The 20,655-nt window shown below is 35.2% G+C and overlaps 4 protein-coding genes across 6 annotated transcripts; 2 read left to right on the forward strand and 2 right to left on the reverse strand.

The window, feature by feature from the left end:
* Window positions 1–81: 81 nt before the first annotated feature.
* Window positions 82–6,809, reverse strand: LOC121265088. Its single transcript, XM_041168555.1, has 14 exons — window positions 6,689–6,809; window positions 6,494–6,595; window positions 6,084–6,146; window positions 5,860–5,930; window positions 5,659–5,756; window positions 5,381–5,432; window positions 4,756–4,848; window positions 4,196–4,306; window positions 3,581–3,878; window positions 2,773–3,221; window positions 2,541–2,650; window positions 1,766–1,824; window positions 1,490–1,677; window positions 82–584 (listed from the first exon to the last, which is right to left on the reverse strand). The coding sequence occupies exons 1-14, from the start codon at window positions 6,753–6,755 to the stop codon at window positions 285–287; spliced, it is 2,061 nt and encodes a 686-aa protein (XP_041024489.1). The 5' UTR covers window positions 6,756–6,809; the 3' UTR covers window positions 82–284.
* Window positions 6,810–8,815: 2,006 nt separating this feature from the next.
* Window positions 8,816–9,758, forward strand: LOC121265124 (probable F-box protein At5g04010). The gene has a single exon (XM_041168618.1). The coding sequence runs from the start codon at window positions 8,889–8,891 to the stop codon at window positions 9,669–9,671; it is 783 nt and encodes a 260-aa protein (XP_041024552.1). The 5' UTR covers window positions 8,816–8,888; the 3' UTR covers window positions 9,672–9,758.
* A 1,584-nt stretch (window positions 9,759–11,342) lies between these two features.
* On the forward strand, window positions 11,343–15,510 carry LOC121265089 (GTP-binding protein BRASSINAZOLE INSENSITIVE PALE GREEN 2, chloroplastic). Its single transcript, XM_041168557.1, has 4 exons — window positions 11,343–11,579; window positions 11,712–13,078; window positions 14,050–14,217; window positions 14,868–15,510. The coding sequence occupies exons 1-4, from the start codon at window positions 11,462–11,464 to the stop codon at window positions 15,219–15,221; spliced, it is 2,007 nt and encodes a 668-aa protein (XP_041024491.1). The 5' UTR covers window positions 11,343–11,461; the 3' UTR covers window positions 15,222–15,510.
* Window positions 15,511–16,258: 748 nt separating this feature from the next.
* LOC121265132 (protein EARLY RESPONSIVE TO DEHYDRATION 15) lies at window positions 16,259–18,124 on the reverse strand. 3 transcript variants are annotated; one of them, XM_041168627.1, is made up of 3 exons: window positions 17,973–18,124; window positions 16,776–17,109; window positions 16,259–16,666 (listed from the first exon to the last, which is right to left on the reverse strand). In XM_041168627.1, the coding sequence occupies exons 2-3, from the start codon at window positions 17,083–17,085 to the stop codon at window positions 16,512–16,514; spliced, it is 465 nt and encodes a 154-aa protein (XP_041024561.1). In that variant the 5' UTR covers window positions 17,086–17,109; window positions 17,973–18,124; the 3' UTR covers window positions 16,259–16,511. The 3 variants fall into 3 exon arrangements, with proteins under 3 accessions (XP_041024561.1, XP_041024562.1, XP_041024563.1); XM_041168628.1 differs by having other exon boundaries at window positions 16,776–17,125; window positions 17,974–18,104; XM_041168629.1 differs by lacking the exon at window positions 17,973–18,124 and adding an exon at window positions 17,821–17,947 and having other exon boundaries at window positions 16,776–17,125.
* Between the last annotated feature and the right edge of the window lie 2,531 nt (window positions 18,125–20,655).

Consider the following 20,655-nt stretch of genomic DNA (forward strand, 5'->3'; position numbering starts at 1 on the left):
CGCCTCAAATGCCGTGAAATGAAACATAACCTGTTTTTATCATTTTTCTTAGTAAATACAGTAACGGTCGAGTAAGTAATATTTTGGTAAAGAAATATATACTCAAGCACGTATTAATAGCAATTATGTTGCCTTCACAGTAACAAAATTTTGTGATATCAATCAATAAGTCTAACTTGAACATCTGCCTTCACAATAACCTGCTTTCTTCGAATTTTCCAGCCAACCTTCTTGTCTTATCATTACGTTCTCTTGGGACAGTGAGCAGGTTTTGAATAAGTTACCTATATATATATATATATATATATGTATAGAGAGAGAGAGAGAGAGAGAGAGAGAGAGAGAGGATTTACGTTGAAATAAACTTGGATCTCCACACAATTCATAAAAGTGTAGTTAGAGGGACTCTGCAAATTGGGGGCCTGCAGGTCGAGCTCTTGTCTCATGACACAGTTCATTAACCAGTCACTACTGAAAGTCCAAATCCCTTTCTTTACAGCCAACAGTGCTTCATCCATGTCTTCCTCGCATGCCACAAAGATTGTTCTTGATGCTTCATTCACTTTCTCCAGTCCACGAATGATCTATTTTTTTTAATCAAAATAATCAGTAAATAATGGCATTTGTTATGTATCAATAAAGCACCCTCCCCCCAGGTCTGTTTACCTAAAGACACCACTTTATATCTAATTTCAATTGCTGCAGCCCAACACAAGCACAGAGCGGATATTCACTGTTCATTTACATGCACATACCAGACGCATGCAAGCGTATGTCTCTAGACACGCCAGCATGTAGCATTATTTAAATGCTTAGGACCAACGCATAGTACTCTAAACCAAAAAAAGAAAGAACACAATATCTGGAAAACAAAACTTGAACGGTGATGATTACTAAGGCTCAAGCTCCAAGCAATCAGAAGTATATCGGTCTAAACCAACCAAACTAAGAACAATGAGGAAGAAATGAACCTTACGATGTCAGACTTGCAATATGCGCAAATCACTTGAGCTTGAACTTTTTTCATGAAGATAAATTCTTTTTTCATGAAGAGTGGGAAGGTTCATGAGTTTCTTTCTTCTTTCCAGCTTATTAGATTGTAATTAGGTGTCTCACTTTGTATACTTCCTGTGGACTTGAGAATTGCCTAGTTTCAATCTATTCAATAAAAATTCTTACTTATAAAAAAAAAAAAATGTTATTGGCAATGTTAGAGATTTAGTCATATCTTTTAGTTTATCCATAAGCATTTTTTGTGGACATTAAAATTCATAAAGATCATCGGTTCATCTAAAGCATGAACCTCAAAGTGAAAGCATGTTGTCAGACCTATTCTTTTGGTAGCTTTTACAAATCCTAGAATACATTTGTACTTGCAACAGAGAATCTACAGATATGATTAAAGTAGACTTACATAAACAATCCTTCAACTACAAACATATGCATGCATAATCAACACTCGGGACACTGTGAGCTTCCTAGAACATACCTCTCCACCAGCAGACCTGACAATTGCAGATAAAGTCTTAGCAGGGGGTTGAACATGAGCCGCTATGCAAACGTAATACCCTTTGAGCAAAGCCTGAGGACTTGCTTTTGCTCTGAGAACTGCATGTTTTAGCTCAGCTCTGTACCTCAACATGTATTCTTCATCATTTAATACGTAGGGAATTTCATCTGATAAATGATGGAAAACCGAAAAATATGTATTAAAATGCTTAAATAATGATTAAAAGCCAAAAACTAATTATTCAGCCTAACTTACCCACAAATCTGCCTTCACGGAAGCTTTCTTTCAACCAAGTAGGCGAGACTATCCAAGCTCTGCATAACAGATCATCAACAATAAAAATCATTATGCGTGACCAAAAAGATTATTTATACATGTGAACAAACGAAACTGTGTCAAAGCATGAGAAATATAAGCAAGATAAATAAGCTATGACAGGGAGACAACCATATTTTATAAGAACAATATTCACCAAACTTTTTGGAGCTATGAAAATTGCAACAAAAAATCAGTCTCAAAATAACACCAACCACAAAGGAACACATTCTTATAGCTTATAGGAATTTAAAATTACTTTTTTAATTTCTTTCATCTTTCTTCTAAGTTATCATGTCTGTCAAGAATGTACTTTTCTTTCTAGACAATTTAGTTGATATCAATAGAAACAAGTCACATAATATCCGAAACAGTCCTTCATTTTTAATACCAGATATAGAAACCAATACTCTTCACCTTATCAAACTCAGACTGTGTGCTGACAGAGTGTCAAAATATAAAGGAACAAACTTATATGCAGAAGGGAATCAAGAAAAAAGGAGAAAATCAGCTAGTTCACATTCAGAATTTCAATAGTTCCCCATAAAATGGAATAACTGAGGCATGCAAAATGTTGTTCAAAAAAAGGGTGGCCTGAAATGTCCATGGTAACCACTCACTGCAAATCCCATGAGATAGTAAATGTAATAAAGTTCATCAATGAACGCAGAGAATGCGAATCCAAGTGGCATCACTTTTTGACAATAAGACTAACCCTGAACACAGAGCAGTGCAGAAATTCAGTGTTTTCCTCACTTTTCCGGTGACAACATGTGTGCCTAAACTTCCATCGCATATAACAGCACCGCCAAGGTCTTCGATTACCTGATAACAAAAAAACAAAATAATCTAGCACTGAAGAACCTTTTTCTTTTAATAAGACAAGAGGGATGCGCCATGATGTCAATGTTGGATTATGCCAAACAAGATAAATAGGCTGGATTTACCTTTGTGAGATGAGTTCTCTTAGTATCATCAGCAATATTCATCAACATGATTCTAAAGCATTCTCCCTTTGACTTAAAATCTTCGCTGGCCGACGCTTCTTGCATTACACTAACCAACTGATGTTCTTCAACAATCTTTTCCACACAACTGCTACTCAAAGGAGCACTATGAGTAGCTCTCGCCAAATATTTGTCTCTTGAAGTGTCCAAGGAACATCCTTGAAAACGAGATTCATTCTCATCACCTCCTAAAGCTAAACCGCAGTTAGAACCAACTTGACAGTCAATTGAATGGCTACCCTTTACTTTTTTTGACTTCAATGAAGATAAAGAGGCTTCCCAAACCCTCCTCTTTGAACCTTGTGTAGAACAAGAACAATGCTCTACATTAGGATCAGTTACTTTCTTGGATAGTTCTGCACCAGCAGCCATCTTGTTGCAGTGTGCTCCTGCAAAAGGAACCAGGTCCTTAGAACCACAAGTGAATCCCAAATCTAAGAACCTCTTGAAGAAGTCAAGGTTGATAAACTGCACTGCGACAGCAAATGAAGATGAGGTGATTCTTCAAAACCATATCAAAACATATTAAAGCACTTCAACAAGGTTATTAAGGTATGTGCTCATATTGACTTTCTTGGTATTTTCTCATAAGGGTTCCCATCCCGAGGAAGGAACAAAGCATCTGTATAAAACAGAAAACAGAATCTTCTCATATAGGATGTCCAGACATCACTGTTATGTTCAATTTCCCGTTATAAGAAACCACCAGAAATCTTCACAGAACTGGAATAAATTAAATTCAACGTACCACCTAAGTTTTCGTCTTCCCTTGGGAGCCCATCATTCATCCCTTCGGATGGAAGATTTTCAGATCTAGAAAGTCGAAGCTGTTGAGCTCCAAAAGCAGATGATGAACATGTCTCACGAGGCTTTAATGGCAAACACAATTTAAGAGAATCTGCAGGGCTATCTGAAATTTCCTTGATAAGATGAGAAACCATGAGGGTTGAACCACCAGGGAAGCATAAAGCTCTGCGTATGTCAGCTTTAATAGGTAGTCTACGAGCTCTACCCTTGGAGTCTACCTCAGCTATAGATACAAAACCCTGCAATTATAATCAATTTTCACAAAACTCAAATTAGAAATAAAACAAAAAACAAGTTTTACGAAAGTAACCTGACAATCTCACTGTCACAAGTTAAACTTATTTTAAGAAACTTCCTTCTCAGCGAAGTGTAAGTTTTGGGAAGAAAAAAAAAAACACGTAGCTGAGACAACTGTGTCCATTTTCATGAAAAGAAAAACATTTTGTAACATAAATTTCATAGGAGAAGATAAATATAGACTAATCATCAATAAAATGGGCAGCTATGCCCATGAGTCTATGACTTTGTCTTGCTCCAAGCTGTAGTCACTAACTACCTGTTTATGCCAAAACCCTTCAGATTCCTTGTCTCCCCAGCAGAATATTGTGCGAATACCAACACTCTGGAGTCGCCTTCTCAATTCTACATACAAGAGGTGACCAAAACCCTGAAAATTGTTGAGATGTCATTTAAATTGACAAAGAAACTCCTTTCCAAGTTTCCTAAGATAAGCACAGTGTTAATGAATAGGAAGGGAGGAGGGGAGGAGTTAGAGGTATATTGATGAGACACAGCCACTCAAATAAAATAAAAGTAACATTTGTTCCATGCTCTTCTTAGATCCATATTTTTTCATTATGTACATAACTCGCCTGGTGTGGCAGTTTTGATAAAGGTGTTTGCTTTGATTTCTCCATTGCCATCATATGAAACCAAGCAAATGAAAAATTTTCCTTAAATTAGATGGTGGATATTGTTCCTTTGAAGTATAAATAGTTAAATACATTCCCCATGGTGATTAACGGCCTGCATCTAATGGCTCCTTGAACCATGACAAACGACAAAATGTTATGGAATGCCAACTGCCAATGAAAGAGAAATAAAAAAACAAAAGACCTTGTGTTGGTAGATTGAACTAACAGCAGCAAGAGGGATCTCAGCATATTGAGTATCAGCCGGGACTATTTGATATGTAATTGCAGCTACAACCTGCATAGTTACAAAAGGAGAGAACCAAAAACTAGGTCAACATAATAAAGCAACTGGCTATATCTCCACCGATAGGTGTTAATTCTGTTGACAGAAGATACAAGTTTCCATGGTGTGCTGGGAAAAGGCAAGATTTATCAGGAACAGCTAAAGACCATGTAGATATACCTCCAGTTTATATAGCTGTGCCCTTAATAGCTTCTATGGCTATACTTCTTTGTTTGCACTTAGTTCATTCTTGTGTAAAAGGGTTATCCAAACAAGACAATATCAATGAATGTTTGAGTGGAAATAATAATAACACAGAAAAAGCTGAGTTCACTAAAGGTGGATATGGATACATGTGTGCAATATATACTGTGTCAAAGTTTAATGAGTAAGATGCTGTTCCTATTACCCGTTTATGAGGCTCAAGTTTTTTTATTTTTTATAAGTAAACACCCTTTTCACTATATATTATTAATCGTGGCTTGAAGTTAATATTAAAGAGTACCAATACCATGTTCAGAACAAGACAGCATGGAAATCCTACCTCTCCAAAATCTCCCAAAGAGTTGGATAACAAAAGCAACGTACAATACTTCCTGCAGAAAAAGAAAAAAACAACAGGAATGAAAAGATGATTTTTTATGAAAGCCACTCAGACCTTGGAATGTAACTTAATATCAAAATTTTCGGAGGCTACACACTTCAAAAGCATATTCAATTAAGTTGTTAAATATATTCCGTGAGGATAGTCATAGTTCACACTACAAGGAGAGGTGAGACTTTCAAAACCAATATTGGCATGCAATGGGGAGCATTTTATACCCATTTGTTACACATCGTTCAAGGAACATTGATTGCTTTCCAGTATTAGCAGCATAGTTCATAGCCGGAAGCTCCTTCATGTACATATTTAGTACATACTGCAAGACAGATTGATAAAGAGTGTACCCGTTATTACTTGATGCTCTGAGAATCAAACAAAAAAAGATACAAATGTGTGTGAACATCGACCGAGAGATGTACCTGAAGATACGATTTGGTACAGCTATCGGAATCCTTGGGATTGAGGAGCAAGAAAACTTTCTCCCCCTCCTCTAAATAAGCCAGAAAAAAAATGTCCAACAAATATCTATCAAATTATCACAAATTAACATACCACACCTCCAAAATCTCAAGACCAAACATCAACAACAACTATTCACAGTTGAAATTTTATTGCGTTCCAATGATAATTGAATATAAAGTACCTTTCTCTTCACATTTCGAAGCCCCAAGCTCATTACTATTCCTTCTAGTCATGTTTTCCATCACTGCCTCAAAAAGCAACCCAAATAAGTGAAAAAATAAAAATAAAAAAAAAATAATAATAATCTAACCCTTTGTACTGTTGCTAATAGAAAGGGAGGAGAATAAAAGGAAGAAGCTATATAAATCAATCCCTTATTGAATTCTAGCAAATCTTTATTTATCAAAAAAAATAAAAATAAAAATCTAACCCTTTGTACTGTTACTAATAGAAAGGGAGGAGAATAAAAGGAAGAAGTTATATAAATCAATCCCTTATTGAATTCTAGCAAATCTTTATTTTTCATTTTCGCGGCGACCAAACAAACAGCAAAGCCGGTGGAACCGTAACAGTAATAGGATGAATGAGTACCTGAGATTTTGATTGTTGCGCTTCTGGAGATTGAGATTTGAAGGCTGCTAGGGTCCGACTGGAAGCTGAAGTTATTTGTTTCGACAGTGACCTCGCAATTCCCTGAGTGTGAGAGACATATAAATGTAAAAGAAATGATAAATCAGTTAATGGAATATTTGATTTCTAGTTAGGTTCTCGCGGTTTGTGGTTTACCGATCGGGATTGGAGAGGGAGATGAAGAGTTCTTTCTTTGCGCCATTGATCTGTTTGGTTTCTTCATTTGGAAGCGTGAAGACGCACGTCGCAAGATACACCTGCTGCTAAATGGGCGGGATGAAGGGTATTTTCGTAAGTATGTTTAAAATATGCTTTTTGACCTTTTTCCAATTTTCTTTGCCGGATTTTACTACGCTTTCAAATTTGTGGATTTTGTGTTCCCGCAAAAATATATTTTTTGAGAAATACTATAAGTTAGTTATTATTTATTTTTATCTCTCATATTTATAATTTTTTAACAAAATATAAAAATATTTTTTATAGAATAATAAATAATAATTGATGAGAATAATTTCATTCTTATATAAGTATTTAAAAAAAAGGTAATGCTGACTCTATTTACAAAAACAAATCATTATTAAAATTTTATGTACTCGCGTGCCTTTCTCATTTACATAATTTTTATTAAAAATAAATAAAACATGAGAAAAGAAAAAACTTGTGAAAAGCCATGTACATATATAAATTTTTGTAAGTTTTTTTTTTTAAATGCATTTAGCATTTTCCTTCAAATATATAAATGTTATGTATTACACATGTCTTTACATCATTATTTCGTCATTTTTTAATATAATATTAAATTATGACAAATTTATTTATAATTTATTATTTATCATCTAATCATAAAATGTCAGGTAAAGAGATGGTGATTAAGGCTCGATTTGGATTGAAAGTTAGTCTCAATTCATCTATGTAATCATTATAATTTTTACAAATTTACACACAAAATATAATAAACAGTTCAACTTTTTCAATTCTAAAATAATAATAATATTAAAAAATAATATTCTAATAATATTTTATTCAATTTTTAACTTTCATCTCAATTTATTTCATATCAACTTACTATCCAAGCCTAATCTAAGTGCTTCTTTGGATTTGAGTTTAAAATTTAAAAAAGTGTTTTTAACGGCCTAGACGATCTTTAAAGAAAAAATTATGTTTAGGTTATTTAAGTGCCTAAAAAATGTTGAGAGTCCATTTAAAAAAATATAGCTTTTGTTGAAAATATCCTACAAATAATCTTACATTTTTAAAAAACTTTACCAAATATAACAATATAATTTATTTAAATAATAGTGTAACTTTTTAATAAACGTCTACAGCTAAAAGTTTTATTGTGAAAACTCTATTTTCTACCGTAATTCCAACAAGGCACCAAGAGAATGGTGGATGATTTTTCATTATACATCATCTCATTCCAATTCTACCATTAGTCCCTTAGATAAGTTATTATATCTTAAAATAATAATATTAAACTAATTGATAATATTAAAAAAATCCTTTAGTTTTGGTTTGAATTTGATAGTCTCAAATAGAAAATAAATTGATATATAAAAATGATTCAATATTATTTATTATTCATTTAATAATATTCAAAATATTTATATGGATAACAATAAACAGTAGAAATTAGAAAAAAATGCCACGCACTTCTTACGGTTTATAACTTTTAAAACCCACTTTTTAAATTGATTTATTCTTAAACTTAATACGAGAAAATAGGTTCTAACCCCGTGGCATGTATATGCTACATGCTGTAATAAGTGATGCGTGTACAAATACAATATGTTTGAAAAAAGAAAAAATATCTATGTTTTTAACATGTTGTAATAAGAAGAACGTGTGTTTACTATTATAAAAAATTTATTCATCATCTCAATTTTTATTATCTTTTTATTATTTTATGATATCGTATTAAATGATAAATTTATAAATAAAATATAATAAAATAATTTATAATCACTTAATACTATATCATAAAACAATAAAAAGATAATAAAAATTAAGATGATAACTAACGTTATTCGAATTTTAAATACAAGGCATAGGAACAGTTACCCACGTCAGTATGGGTGTCATTAATACGTCTGTCGAGCCGAGGCTGTCACGTGTATGCTATTCAGACTCTTCGCCCGTGCTCATTCAATCTTACGTGGCAACTCGTGGCCATGCCAAAGGCCCTTGTCCAACACGCGTAGTCTCCTCCGAAACCCACCCCCTCTCCACAGATGCACATATACGTCGGTCTCTATACTGATACATACACACAAAACCGCTCATTTCTGTCGCGCCCAATTACCTACTTCATTGTTTTCTTATTTCAATTTTCAAATTCAAATCCGGAGTAAGTTCCATGTCTCTGACATCCTCCGCCACCATCTCACCACCGTGGGCAGTCCTTGCTCTTGTTGCTCACCACCTTGACCCCAGAACCCTAGCCATAGCCTCCTGTGTATGCAAGTCATGGACCATTTCCATGTCCTCAGACCTCCTCTGGAAACCCTTGTGCAACAACCATTTCCCTTCCCTGTCCGACATCCACTTCACCGACTTCACTGTCCCGTACCACCGTCTCTACGCCATTGGCCACACTGCCGCCAGGCGCCGCCTCCAGACCCCCCGCAAGCCACTGCTTTCCCTTGACAGCCTCATCTTCGCCATCAACATCCGCACCAGAACTTCTCACATCGTGAGTCTGGAGAAACCTGGCGAAGAACTACAAGTCGTTCCTGGCGGGGTGTTCAAGTTCGATATCGATGTGAACTACGAGAGTCCCGCGTCGATGTTCGATGATTTGGGGGACGTGAAAATCACGTGGAATGTAATACTGAGAGGGTGGAGAGGGATATTTACGATGATGGATTGCGAGGGGAAGGTGAGCTTTTCTCCAGGGGCAGAAGGGTGGTTCTCGGAGGAGCTACCGTCGCCGGGGTGTTGCTCAAGTGAGGTGGCGAGCGGCATGGTGGCGGATGTGAAGTTGGGTTTTTGTGGGAGGAGATCGGAGAGCGGTGGTGGCAGGAAGGTTAGGGCGGAGAAGGTGAGTGTGGGGATTCTGAGTATAGTAAATTGGAGGTACGTAAATATGGACGATGGTCTAAGGTATCTGCAGCATTTTCTTGTTCCTTCTGATGTGTAAAGCATTTGGAACGACACGGTCGCTCCAGACCCTTCTTGTGGGGCTTTGTTCTTATTAACATGGATGCATGGATCGAATTTATAAGCACTTTTTTCTTTTTTTGGTTCATATTTTATTTATGCAATGTTCATATTAATCTTCAATGAGCGGGATCGAGGAGACTCATCATGTATACTCCATGTTTGTTTACTACTAATATTATTGTTTAGAAAGAAGAAAAAAGAATATATATATACACACACAAACATACAAATATCAAAATCCGAGACTTATCAATTAACGATCACAATGTAGAATATTAGATGATTAAGATAAGAAAAAATATATTTACAATCGTTGTATAGTTGTTTTGAAAAAAATGAATAAAATATGAGATTATGTAAAAAAAAAAATTAATAATAAACTTTACTCTTTTCTTAAAGAAATTACACCACCTTTACGTAATTAAAAGATATATATAGAATTATAACAATCAACAACCACTTTAAAAACGACCCAATATTCCATTTGCGTCGCTCTAATTTATATGCAAAAATTCAAATTACATCACAATAAGTTTTCTTTTATGCATTGCTCGAATTTAGACGAAAAAACAAACTTATGATTGTGCCGCAAAAGATGTAATAACTACTTGAATAATCGTTTGACACTAGTTGCGTCGAAAATTAGCGGCTCAAATATCTTCTTTTTGTGCCGCTTAGACACAACAAATTTAAATAATGCCACAATAAGTTTTCAAATTATGCCACAATAAACTTTCTTTTTTGTGTCGCTCAAATTTAGACGCAAAAACTTATCATTGTGTCGCAAAAGCTGTAAAAACTATATGAATAACCGTCTAGCACCAATTGCGTCAAAAATTAGCGATCACTTTTAAAACAATGCAAATGTCTTCTTTTTGAATTGCTCTAATTTGGATACAATTAGAAAATGCAAAGCACCGTTTATGCAAGTCGACGTTTTAGCAATCCTCTCTTGAATACTTAACAAAGTTTCAGTTGATAAAACAACCACTTGGCGGCAATTTTTCCATCTTAGCCTTTTGTTTTGGAATTCTGACGACTTATTTGAATGCCAAGTAATTAATATGAATTAATGTCTTATCGATTTTCATACATGGACAATACACATAGGCCTTTTAAATACAATGGAAAATAATTGAAGAAAATGTAGAAGAATAAATGGCTATATATTTTGGCAAGTTTCTGCCATCACATATATTTAGACCCTAATTATTTAGATTTGGCTCCGTTCTTCCACTTCCACTTCCAGCCCTTCTTGTCCCGATGTCGGGATTCTTTTCTTTTTTTATCAATTCAATTTAAAATATGTTTAATTCAACACTAAAATTCTGTTATATCACCTCATTTCATTATTACATATTTTTTAAATTTATATATAAAATATAATAAAAATTCAACATCCTCAAATACCAAAAGAATATGTTTCAACGCTCGAATTTATCAACACATAAATAAAAGCATTGGAAAATAAAATAAAATAATGGAGTGGCTACTACTAGGCCGGGCGATCCTGCTATCCCTTACGGGGCCTAAAGAGGATGGACTAGGCCGACATTTTGGGGAGGACGGGTCATCTTTCTGGGGCTCAGACTGTAAAACCGCGCACAGCTCAGATTATAAACTAAGTATTATTATTATTATTATTAATTGTAAAATCCAATCACAGCATAGTCTGATCCCTCCCATTCTTTCCGGCCTCCTTCGTTCTCTTCCTGTGTATATGTGCGAGTGATACAGTACCTGGGTACCATTCCCGGTGCCGAAGAAATGGCTGTCTTGCTATCCACAGTTAAACTCCCTTCCATCACGGCCCAGCTGAGCTCGAAGAGTTTCAGCAGCAGCATCATACAAGAGCAACCAATTACAGATAGTCGTTTTTTAATAGGTAAAATTCTCTCTCTCTCTCTCTCTCTCTCTCTCTCTCTAACTCTCCCCGTTTTCCTTCACTTTCTCCTGCTCTCCTCTACTTTAACTTAGACCCTTACCCACTTTCCTAAATCGTTATCTTTTTCATCAGGTTTGAGTATGGGGACAAACACAATACAGACCAAGAAAGTTTCGTTTATCAATCTAGCAGTAAAGCATAACCAAACAAGTATTGAAACAACCCAGAAAGTTAGTGGGAAAATTACTCTAAAAAAAGGCGGCAGGAACCCGGTTTTGAGCGAGGGAAGAGATGAGGATGCGAACTACGGGCCTATCTGTCCTGGTTGTGGAGTCTTTATGCAAGATAAGGAACCAAACCTTCCTGGGTTCTATAAAAGAAGGTGTGTGGCAGGAACAGAATTGTCAGGGGGTGACGAGGGTATGGTGAGCGAGTTCCTAGCTTTGGAAAATGAACATGAAGAAGAAGAAGAAGAAGTAGAAGAGGGCTTTTTTAATGGCATTGAGGGTGAGTTTGAGGTGAGTGATGAGGGAGAAGGTGATTTTGGAACGGCGGATGAGTTTGATTGGGATTCCGATGAGTGGGAAGCTAAGTTAAACGAGGAAGAGGATAAGTCGGATCTGGATGGATTTGCTCCGGCGGGGGTCGGTTATGGTAATATTAACGAGGATACAATCGAAAAGGCAAAGAAGAAGAAGGTGTCAAAAGCGGAGAAGAAGAGGATGGCTAGGGAGGTTCACAAAGAGAAAGAAGAGGTTACAGTGTGTGCTCGGTGTCATTCATTGAGGAATTATGGGCAAGTGAAGAACCAAACAGCCGAAAACTTGATACCCGATTTTGATTTTGATAGGTTGATCGCTACCCGGCTGATGAAACCCGCTGGGAATGGCAATGCTACTATAGTGGTTATGGTTGTTGATTGTGTTGATTTTGATGGCTCTTTCCCTAAACGGGCGGCAAAATCATTGTTTAAGGCATTGGAAGGAGCCAAAGACGACCTCAAACTTAGCAAAAAGCCACCAAAACTTGTTCTTGTGGCTACAAAGGTTGATCTTCTTCCATCGCAAATTTCACCTGCCAGGTTAGATAGATGGGTTCGCCATCGTGCAAGGGCTGGAGGTGCACTCAAGCTAAGCGGCGTTTATTTGGTTAGTTCCCTTAAGGATATGGGTGTGAGGAATCTGTTGTCCTTCATCAAGAATTTGGCTGGTCCTCGAGGTAATGTGTGGGTAATTGGGGCTCAGAATGCAGGCAAGTCTACTCTAGTCAATGCGTTGGCAAAGAAAGAAGGTGCAAAAGTTACAAAGCTCACGGAAGCTCCAGTCCCTGGAACAACTCTTGGCATTTTGAGAATTGGGGGGATTTTATCAGCCAAGGCTAAAATGTTTGACACACCAGGGCTTCTACATCCATATTTAATGTCCATGCGATTGGATCGGGAGGAGCAGAAAATGGTTGAAATAAGGAAGCAGCTACAACCTCGGACTTATAGAATGAAGGCAAGCTCTTTGTTACAGTAGCCGTAAATATTCTGGCATACACCTTCATGGATAGACTTCTATGTTTAGATATGTTCTGATGTACCATTTCAACTAAGTACTTATGGCGGACTAGTGGATGAAACTTCTTGGAAGTGCAACAAATCGATGAATGTTAAGAATCTGACATTTGAGTGTGCATTGTTTCAGTTGATATCCAAATGAATTCAAATTAGAATCAACTTATCATTGGATAAACATAAACTTGACCCATTTAAAATTTAGTCCTTTTCCGATCCCTGTTGTTTAATACTTATTAAAAAATAGATAAGTGTTAGGTCTACACACACAAATCTTACACAAGGAAGTTTAATGTAATACGTTAGATCTATTTTACATTAAAGCTCTTTTTATTGTAAAATAGATCTAACGTATTACATTAAACCACGTCAATGTGTAAACTTCTTTGTGTAAGATTTGTGTGTAGATCAAACATTTCTCTAAAAAAAATTCTCTTGTTGTTTAATATCACTGTTAAATATATATAGGCTGTGATCACCGTTTGTAATTCGATTGGGAAGCTAGAATCAGAATTCATCCCATCAGATTCTGATGTGCGATTGTCTAGTAATACATGAATCCTAGAACCAACAGGAGGCATGTCTGGGGGAAAAACATATTTCAGAGAAGCAAGGGAAAAGATGGATATTACATGTTGATGGTGGATATTCGTTTCTCTCTTGTTTCTCTTAGTATGTACATTGCTTCAAATGCTTTAACTAAATTGAATGAGTTCCTATTGTACAACAGTTCAATCAGCTGTGTTGGAAAATTCCATTTGTGTTTAAGGTGGATGGGATCCATTTATCTTTGTGTACTGTCAGCTTTATTATCAGTTAGTGTAGAATGTGCAATGTCTACTGAACATAATAATTATATCAAAGTTATGATGCTATCGGATCTAATTGTCTTGGCATATTTAATATTTGCAGGCTGGCCAAACCATACATGTTGGTGGTCTTACAAGGCTAGATCTTACTCAAGCTTCTGTGGAAACAATTTATGTCACAATTTGGGTTTCTCCTAATATTTCTCTACACTTTGGAAAGATAGAAAATGCAGATGAGATTTGGAGAAACCATGTCGGTGTTAGGTTGCAGGTAAATTTTTTTATCCAAAGGATACAACAACTGGCAGTATGACACATATAGCATTATAGCTCGCCATATAGTTTCCCAAGCATTATATGGCTCTGGTCTCCACTACAGAGCCAACTTTGACAATTAAACTTAGACCTTTATCACAAATGATAATTCTAAAACAGTTTTCTGAATTGTCTGTCTTGGCTCATCAAATGATGGCAGGCCATTTCACAGCACTTATGCAAGAAAAATCACAAACTATCTATTATACAGGTTGCCTTGTTTTATATACGACCTTTTTTTTATCCCAAACTCTAGACTCCTTGAAAGGTTATCTAGAGGCAGGTACATCTTAAAATATTGACATGTATTTGTGCCTGCAATGAAACTAGGCCGTATAAATATTTTTTGGCTGTTTTTATCAGTTTCTATTTTGCTGTTACTGGTGAAAAATTACTTTGGGGATCTTATGGATAAAACATTATTTTCCTTGGGGAAGAGGGACGAGTTGGCAGTTCTTTTTAGGTGATGGATTTTCACTTTTGAGTGCCTTGGAAAACGAACTGCAATTACTTTCTCCAGACATTTTTTTCCAAAAAATGTGAGTGCTGTTCTTATAATTTGTATTGTCTGTATAACTACTTTATTTGGCCTTTTTCTGGTCTCAGCCTCCGATCAGCATGGAACGTGCTTCTGATTTAGGTGAATGGGAAGAGAGGGAAGTCAAAGTGTCCGGAAGAAGTTGGGATGTGAATAGTGTTGACATTGCAGTGGCTGGTTTAGGATGGTTCTCTTTTGGTCTTAAAGGGGAAGCAACCTTGACATTGTGGACATATGATGGCATTGAAATAACCCTAAGAGAACCTTTGGTTCTTGACCGAGCGCCATTTCTTGAGAAGCCTGGGTTTTGGCTACCAAAGGCGGTAACTGATGGTGCTTACAGCCAAACCAAAGTTCAAGTTCATAAAAAGAAGAGGCTTCAAGAAGTGAGTGCAGATTTTCTTTCAGATGCATCTGTTTGAAGAGAATAGAGAAAGAAAAAGAAGAGCACAATTGATTTGATACTTTTCCAGTCAGTAACATAATCAAACTCCAGGCTTCCAAAATCTAGGCCAACGTTTTGATTAGGAAAAAACTTCTCTAGGCTTCCATTTTTTCAGGTTATCGAGCATCCAGCTTTTTGTCAGATGAGTTGCAAGTATGTAATGTTTTCCATATTCATAGTAGCCGGTCTAAATGGTGCTCTTGTTCAACTGATGGACAGTGAAATCAAGTGTATTTTATATCAGTTTAACAATCATCGTTTTATAATTTCCTGGCGTTCTTGAAAATTGAAATGATTGATAGGTTGGTGAAAAATAACAAATCAATAACTTGATGTCGCGTATGGAGGTTATAGAAGGATGCTGGTTAAAAATATAATGAATAGACAATGGTATTTCTTCTTGGCAAATGTAATGTGAATCTGCTCGGGGAAAAAAGAGCATGCAGCGCATGAGTATTTACTTCATATAATATTGAATGCAATGTGCATTAATTTTTTCTTGACTGATTTTCTCGAGAGAAATAAGTCACTTGTGTTCATTTTGGATTGGAGAATCATGCAAGTATGTAACTCAACTCATCCCCGACCTAAAAGGAAATATGAGAAAAGGTAATCGTACTATAATAGACAACCCTATCAGATCCCCAGCAGCTCATTCAAATGAAGGCATCTGATTCCGGGCACTTAGGTTTGAAAAGATTTATTGGGAATCCAGAATTCTGGAATTGCTTTTCGTTAGAATCAGAATTCATTTGTTGGAAGACACCCATTAGGGGCACTTATATACAGCATCATATTCATGCGCAGCATCAATGCATCTTCCAGCTAGATGGTATATATGACTATATGTAGCTGGACCCAACACTTTTCGCAAGTTAGCAACCAGTTCAAATTAGGTTTGATCCATCCATGTGGATTGTTTGGAGCAAAAAATAGCTTGAGAATTCAAACACAATTGAAGAGCAGCAGGGAAATAAAAAAAAAAAAAAAAAAAAAAGCAGCAGCTCCGCTTTGTGATAAACATAACCTCTTTTTTTCTTCTTTCGTTACAATTTTACACTCTTTTTCGCAGTTTCTATTCCAAGGGAATTGTTGGTAAGCTGACAGTAAACGGTACAAAGAAACGATAATGAACAAGGATGGATGAAAGAGTTGCAACCTTGTTCTATACAGAAGCTGCAGAAAGCGAAATGCGAAACATTAATTTGCTTGGGTCTTTTACATAAAGAGCTACAAGAAGCTAAAGTCACATCAAGCTTGCTCCCTTTCAACGAGGCTGCTGGATGCGTCGGGGGCTGCATTTTGGGTTCACGTACTTGGCTGGCTTCTCTGAATACTTTGAACGTTGAACTGGGGACTTGGGACCTCTTTCATCCAAAGATTTCAGACTTTTCACCAGTGCCTCGGCATTCATTCCAAAGCCTATCATTCCAAATCAAATATGGGGAAACAAGTCAATCAAATGCTCCAACAGGGTTTTTGAATATTACAACTAGTTTCAACAGCTATGCTACAATATTTATTTGTGCACCTTTCTGTTCAAAAGATGGGATATACACATCGTACTGAGTTTCCATATTCGAAAAATCTTCCCCATCATCAAATTCAAATGTCTCCGGTAGTAGATCCACTAAATTGATGCCATCAAAATCATCCTCGGCATTGTCATAGAAACCATCCTCACCCTGATGCTGGCTGAGCCAATAGTCACGGTACCATGTTGAAGTTGTGACCAGTTGCCACCATTCCGGAGAGAAATCCTCCACTAGGCGGAAAGCAGCAGGAATGAAAAGAGGGGCGTTAGGGTTCAATGTTGAACTTCCTCCTGAAACCATTGCCATATTTTTCAATCACCTCCAAGCGTTGGTTCTTTTACCTGTACTTCAAAGTCAGCAGAACATTGGTATAAATAACATCAAGAAGCAGGGTCCATGACCAGAAAATAAAGCACTACAGGACTCAAGCCTTGCCTATCCTAAATATGAACGCAACTTTTATTTGCAGCTGTTCCTAACTAAAATCTCATATTCTTATTCGGGTAACAATTCATCACATACTGAAACCATTTTCCCCAAAACTGAAATCACTAAAAGTTATGAAAGAATCGGCTATAAGCGGGGCAAATAATTACCGAGGAAGCACAAAATCGATTCAATAGCAAATCAGATGAAAACTTAAAATTTTCACTATCAAATAGCATTCGCATCGAAGTTTGGAAAATCATCAGCTTAATAAGTTTTAAGACCCATAGAATATCAAAGATAACCAAATTTAACGTTGCCGTTGATCAGATAGGGTTCAAAAGCCACAATCTTTCCATCAGATCACTGAGCATGATGAGACGGAATACCAAAAAAGAAAATATATTTATCTTCACAACATATTCGAAATTAGAAACCCGAAAACTCAGCCAGACCGAGAAAAAGAAATCAGTCATATCCGCAATCAAATTATCCAATTAAAATTTTCAGATTTATTAAATCGATCCAAACCGTCAAGGTTATGACGGTTCGTTTAGTCTCTGATAAAGAACGGAGATATTGAAACAAACAAAAACGCAAAAAAGAGGAAGCTACAATTTCCAATTTTCCTTTCTTTTCCTTTGCTTCTCGGAAACCAAACAGATCGTCAAAAAGTTCCGTCACATCTTTCAATTAAGAAGACATAGAATACTCATATATCTTTGTGCGGAACGAACAGAAACTGAAGGAGATCGTTTTTATTATTACCTTCAGACCGAGGAAAATATCTCTATCCCTCCCTTATCTTTCTTGAATTGAAGATTTTGTCGTCCAGCTAGCGAGACGTGCGACGCGTGAGCGATGAAGATAGAGAGGCCGCTCTTATATAGGGCGGGAGGTCCGAGCCTCGTTGGCTCGGAGTTACGCGTTTGAGGTTCGGATGATCCGAGCCAGCCCACTAATATGCACTATACGGCCCGCCCTGTAAGAAGCCAGTCATCGTTTGCCACATGGGTTTTTATTCATTATTGCTTTTGACCGCATGCAGTTCCGTTTATACAGCTCTACAATTATACAGAAAATGTGTTAAAAGATTAATATTAGAAAATGAATTACGCCTTTGTAAGTATCGTTATTTTTTAAAAAAAAATAACGTAAAATATTATTAAAAATTAATTTTTTATATAAATTTTATATTTTAAAAAAATGCACGACCTTACACATTCTATAATTTCAAATATGATTTTTCGATCCTAAAATATTCAATCCCTATATAAGATATTATATATGGATTGAACTTGTCATTTAATAGTGGAGTCACGAGCCATATATATGCGTTGATTTTCCAACAATATAAGATTTCATATATCATGTATGTTATCAATGGTATCACAATATATATAGTCAGATAATCTTGGATATATTAATTAGATAAGAATCGGAATTACAAACTCATCATATGTCAAATGTGTAAAATTATCTTTAAAATTAAAAATAAAATAAAATAAAACAAATCTCTTTCTTATATTCTCTCCTAATTATTATTGGTTTAAGTATACTAATTATTATCGGTTTAAGTATATTTATTTCCAACAACCCCTATCAACCCTCGATTTTATTTTATAAGTGACCACTTGCAAATATTGTCGCAGCAATCATGATCCGGCAATTTTTGTTTTATTTAAATAGTAAGATAAGATGAAATAATTATAAATAAAAGTTAAAAGTTAAATAAAATATTATTTTTTAATATTATTATTATTTTAAAATTTTAAAAAAATTTATTATATTTTATATATAAATTTAAAAAAATTATAATAATAAAATAAAATAATATAAAATACTTTCACTATTAAGAAGAACCTATGTTACCTCTTGTACTATGAATAGTTCCAGGTAAAATGTATTTTACTTCATAATAAAAATATGGAGTTTTTTTTATAGAGTTGGTCTATATACAGTATTTAAATGGAGATTGTTTATACAAGTCTGTAATTATGTTTAAAAAAAATTTAAAATTATAATAATATTTTTTTCTCTTTTATTCTTATTTATTAATAAAATTATACATGCAATCTGCACGAAGAATTGTAAAAAGAATTTCACTTTTTTATAATGTATTCGAATCGAAAATTAAAACAATAAAATAAGATATATTTAAGAAAAGAATCGCAGGTGACGTGGCTGGATAATTGAAAAACAGTACACGTGCCACTTTGAAATGGTCCATGTTTTAAATACATTAAAAAAAAAAAAAAAAAGGAATGCGGGGCCCAAGGCATGCGATTAACACTGACTTTTGCGAGAATCGACGAGCGAAGAGAAATGATTTAATAAAATCAATGGCCAATGGGATATCGCCAAGTAGAGGGTCTTATCTTTGAGGCGGGGAGGTGGTGGTGGGCCAGTGTTTAGGTCGTGAATGGGGCCGATAATGCGCGTAAATCACATGGAGTGTTGGTGGTCGGTGACTCGGTGGGGTTAAATACGAGAAATACTTAAGCAGGAATTACAAAAATATTTACAAATTAATGTCACATAGTATATTAGTTTGTAAAATTATTTTTAATATAAAATAAATCTAACACATTAAATAAAATTATGTCAATTTATAAATTTATTTTTATATAATTTTTTTATATATTATCTCTCAAAATATATTTAGGAGCATGAATGATGATTCCACGTTATATAGATATCGATAATATCCTGCCTTCCAAAAGCCACACATCCCCCTAATCATACCTTCTCCTCTTAATCATACTTAGGGCCTATATATGGGACCCACTTTCAAGGATTAATCGAAAATATTAAAAATATCAGAATTATATATGTAAAAATAACATTTTTTTTTCTTCATTTATTACTGTGTTTCTTTGTCATTAATATGTTCAGAATTTTAATTCATATAAATCTTAACTGTGCAAATTTCAGGCAGATTCTTCATTAAAAAAAAAATTTTATTTTTTATAATTTTTTTAGTGATAAAATTAATCTTTATAAATTTAAAATATATGTGCGAGACAGTGTTACAAAACATTGATCTTCTTTGAAGTTTGTTGGAAATTCCTAGTTGAGCCAATTGGACAGATGTGATGTGTATTAATGAGGGTGCGCTTGTATTCACATGCCACGAAATTACCAGGAAACAACCAAATTGGATGAATGTTAACAAATATGAAGAGCACATATTCCAAGCCATAACGACCATTTCCATCTGGAGTAGTTTCACTTGTATTTACTCAAAACATACAAAATCTAAGAACTAAATACCACATAACTTTCCCAGAAAACCAAAGGGAATATCTTGGATCGCTACCACCCAGAGTTCCAAATACGCAAGTCCATGTGGCCTTTGCCTTAGCTTAATAGCTTCACCCTTAGTTCGGTTTGGATTGGCAGTTAAAATGAATTAAAATGATTTTAGATAAGTTAAATAAAATATTATTT

This window comes from Juglans microcarpa x Juglans regia, chromosome 5D (genome assembly GCF_004785595.1).
Source record: "Juglans microcarpa x Juglans regia isolate MS1-56 chromosome 5D, Jm3101_v1.0, whole genome shotgun sequence".
In the NCBI taxonomy this organism is placed as follows: Eukaryota; Viridiplantae; Streptophyta; class Magnoliopsida; order Fagales; family Juglandaceae; genus Juglans; species Juglans microcarpa x Juglans regia.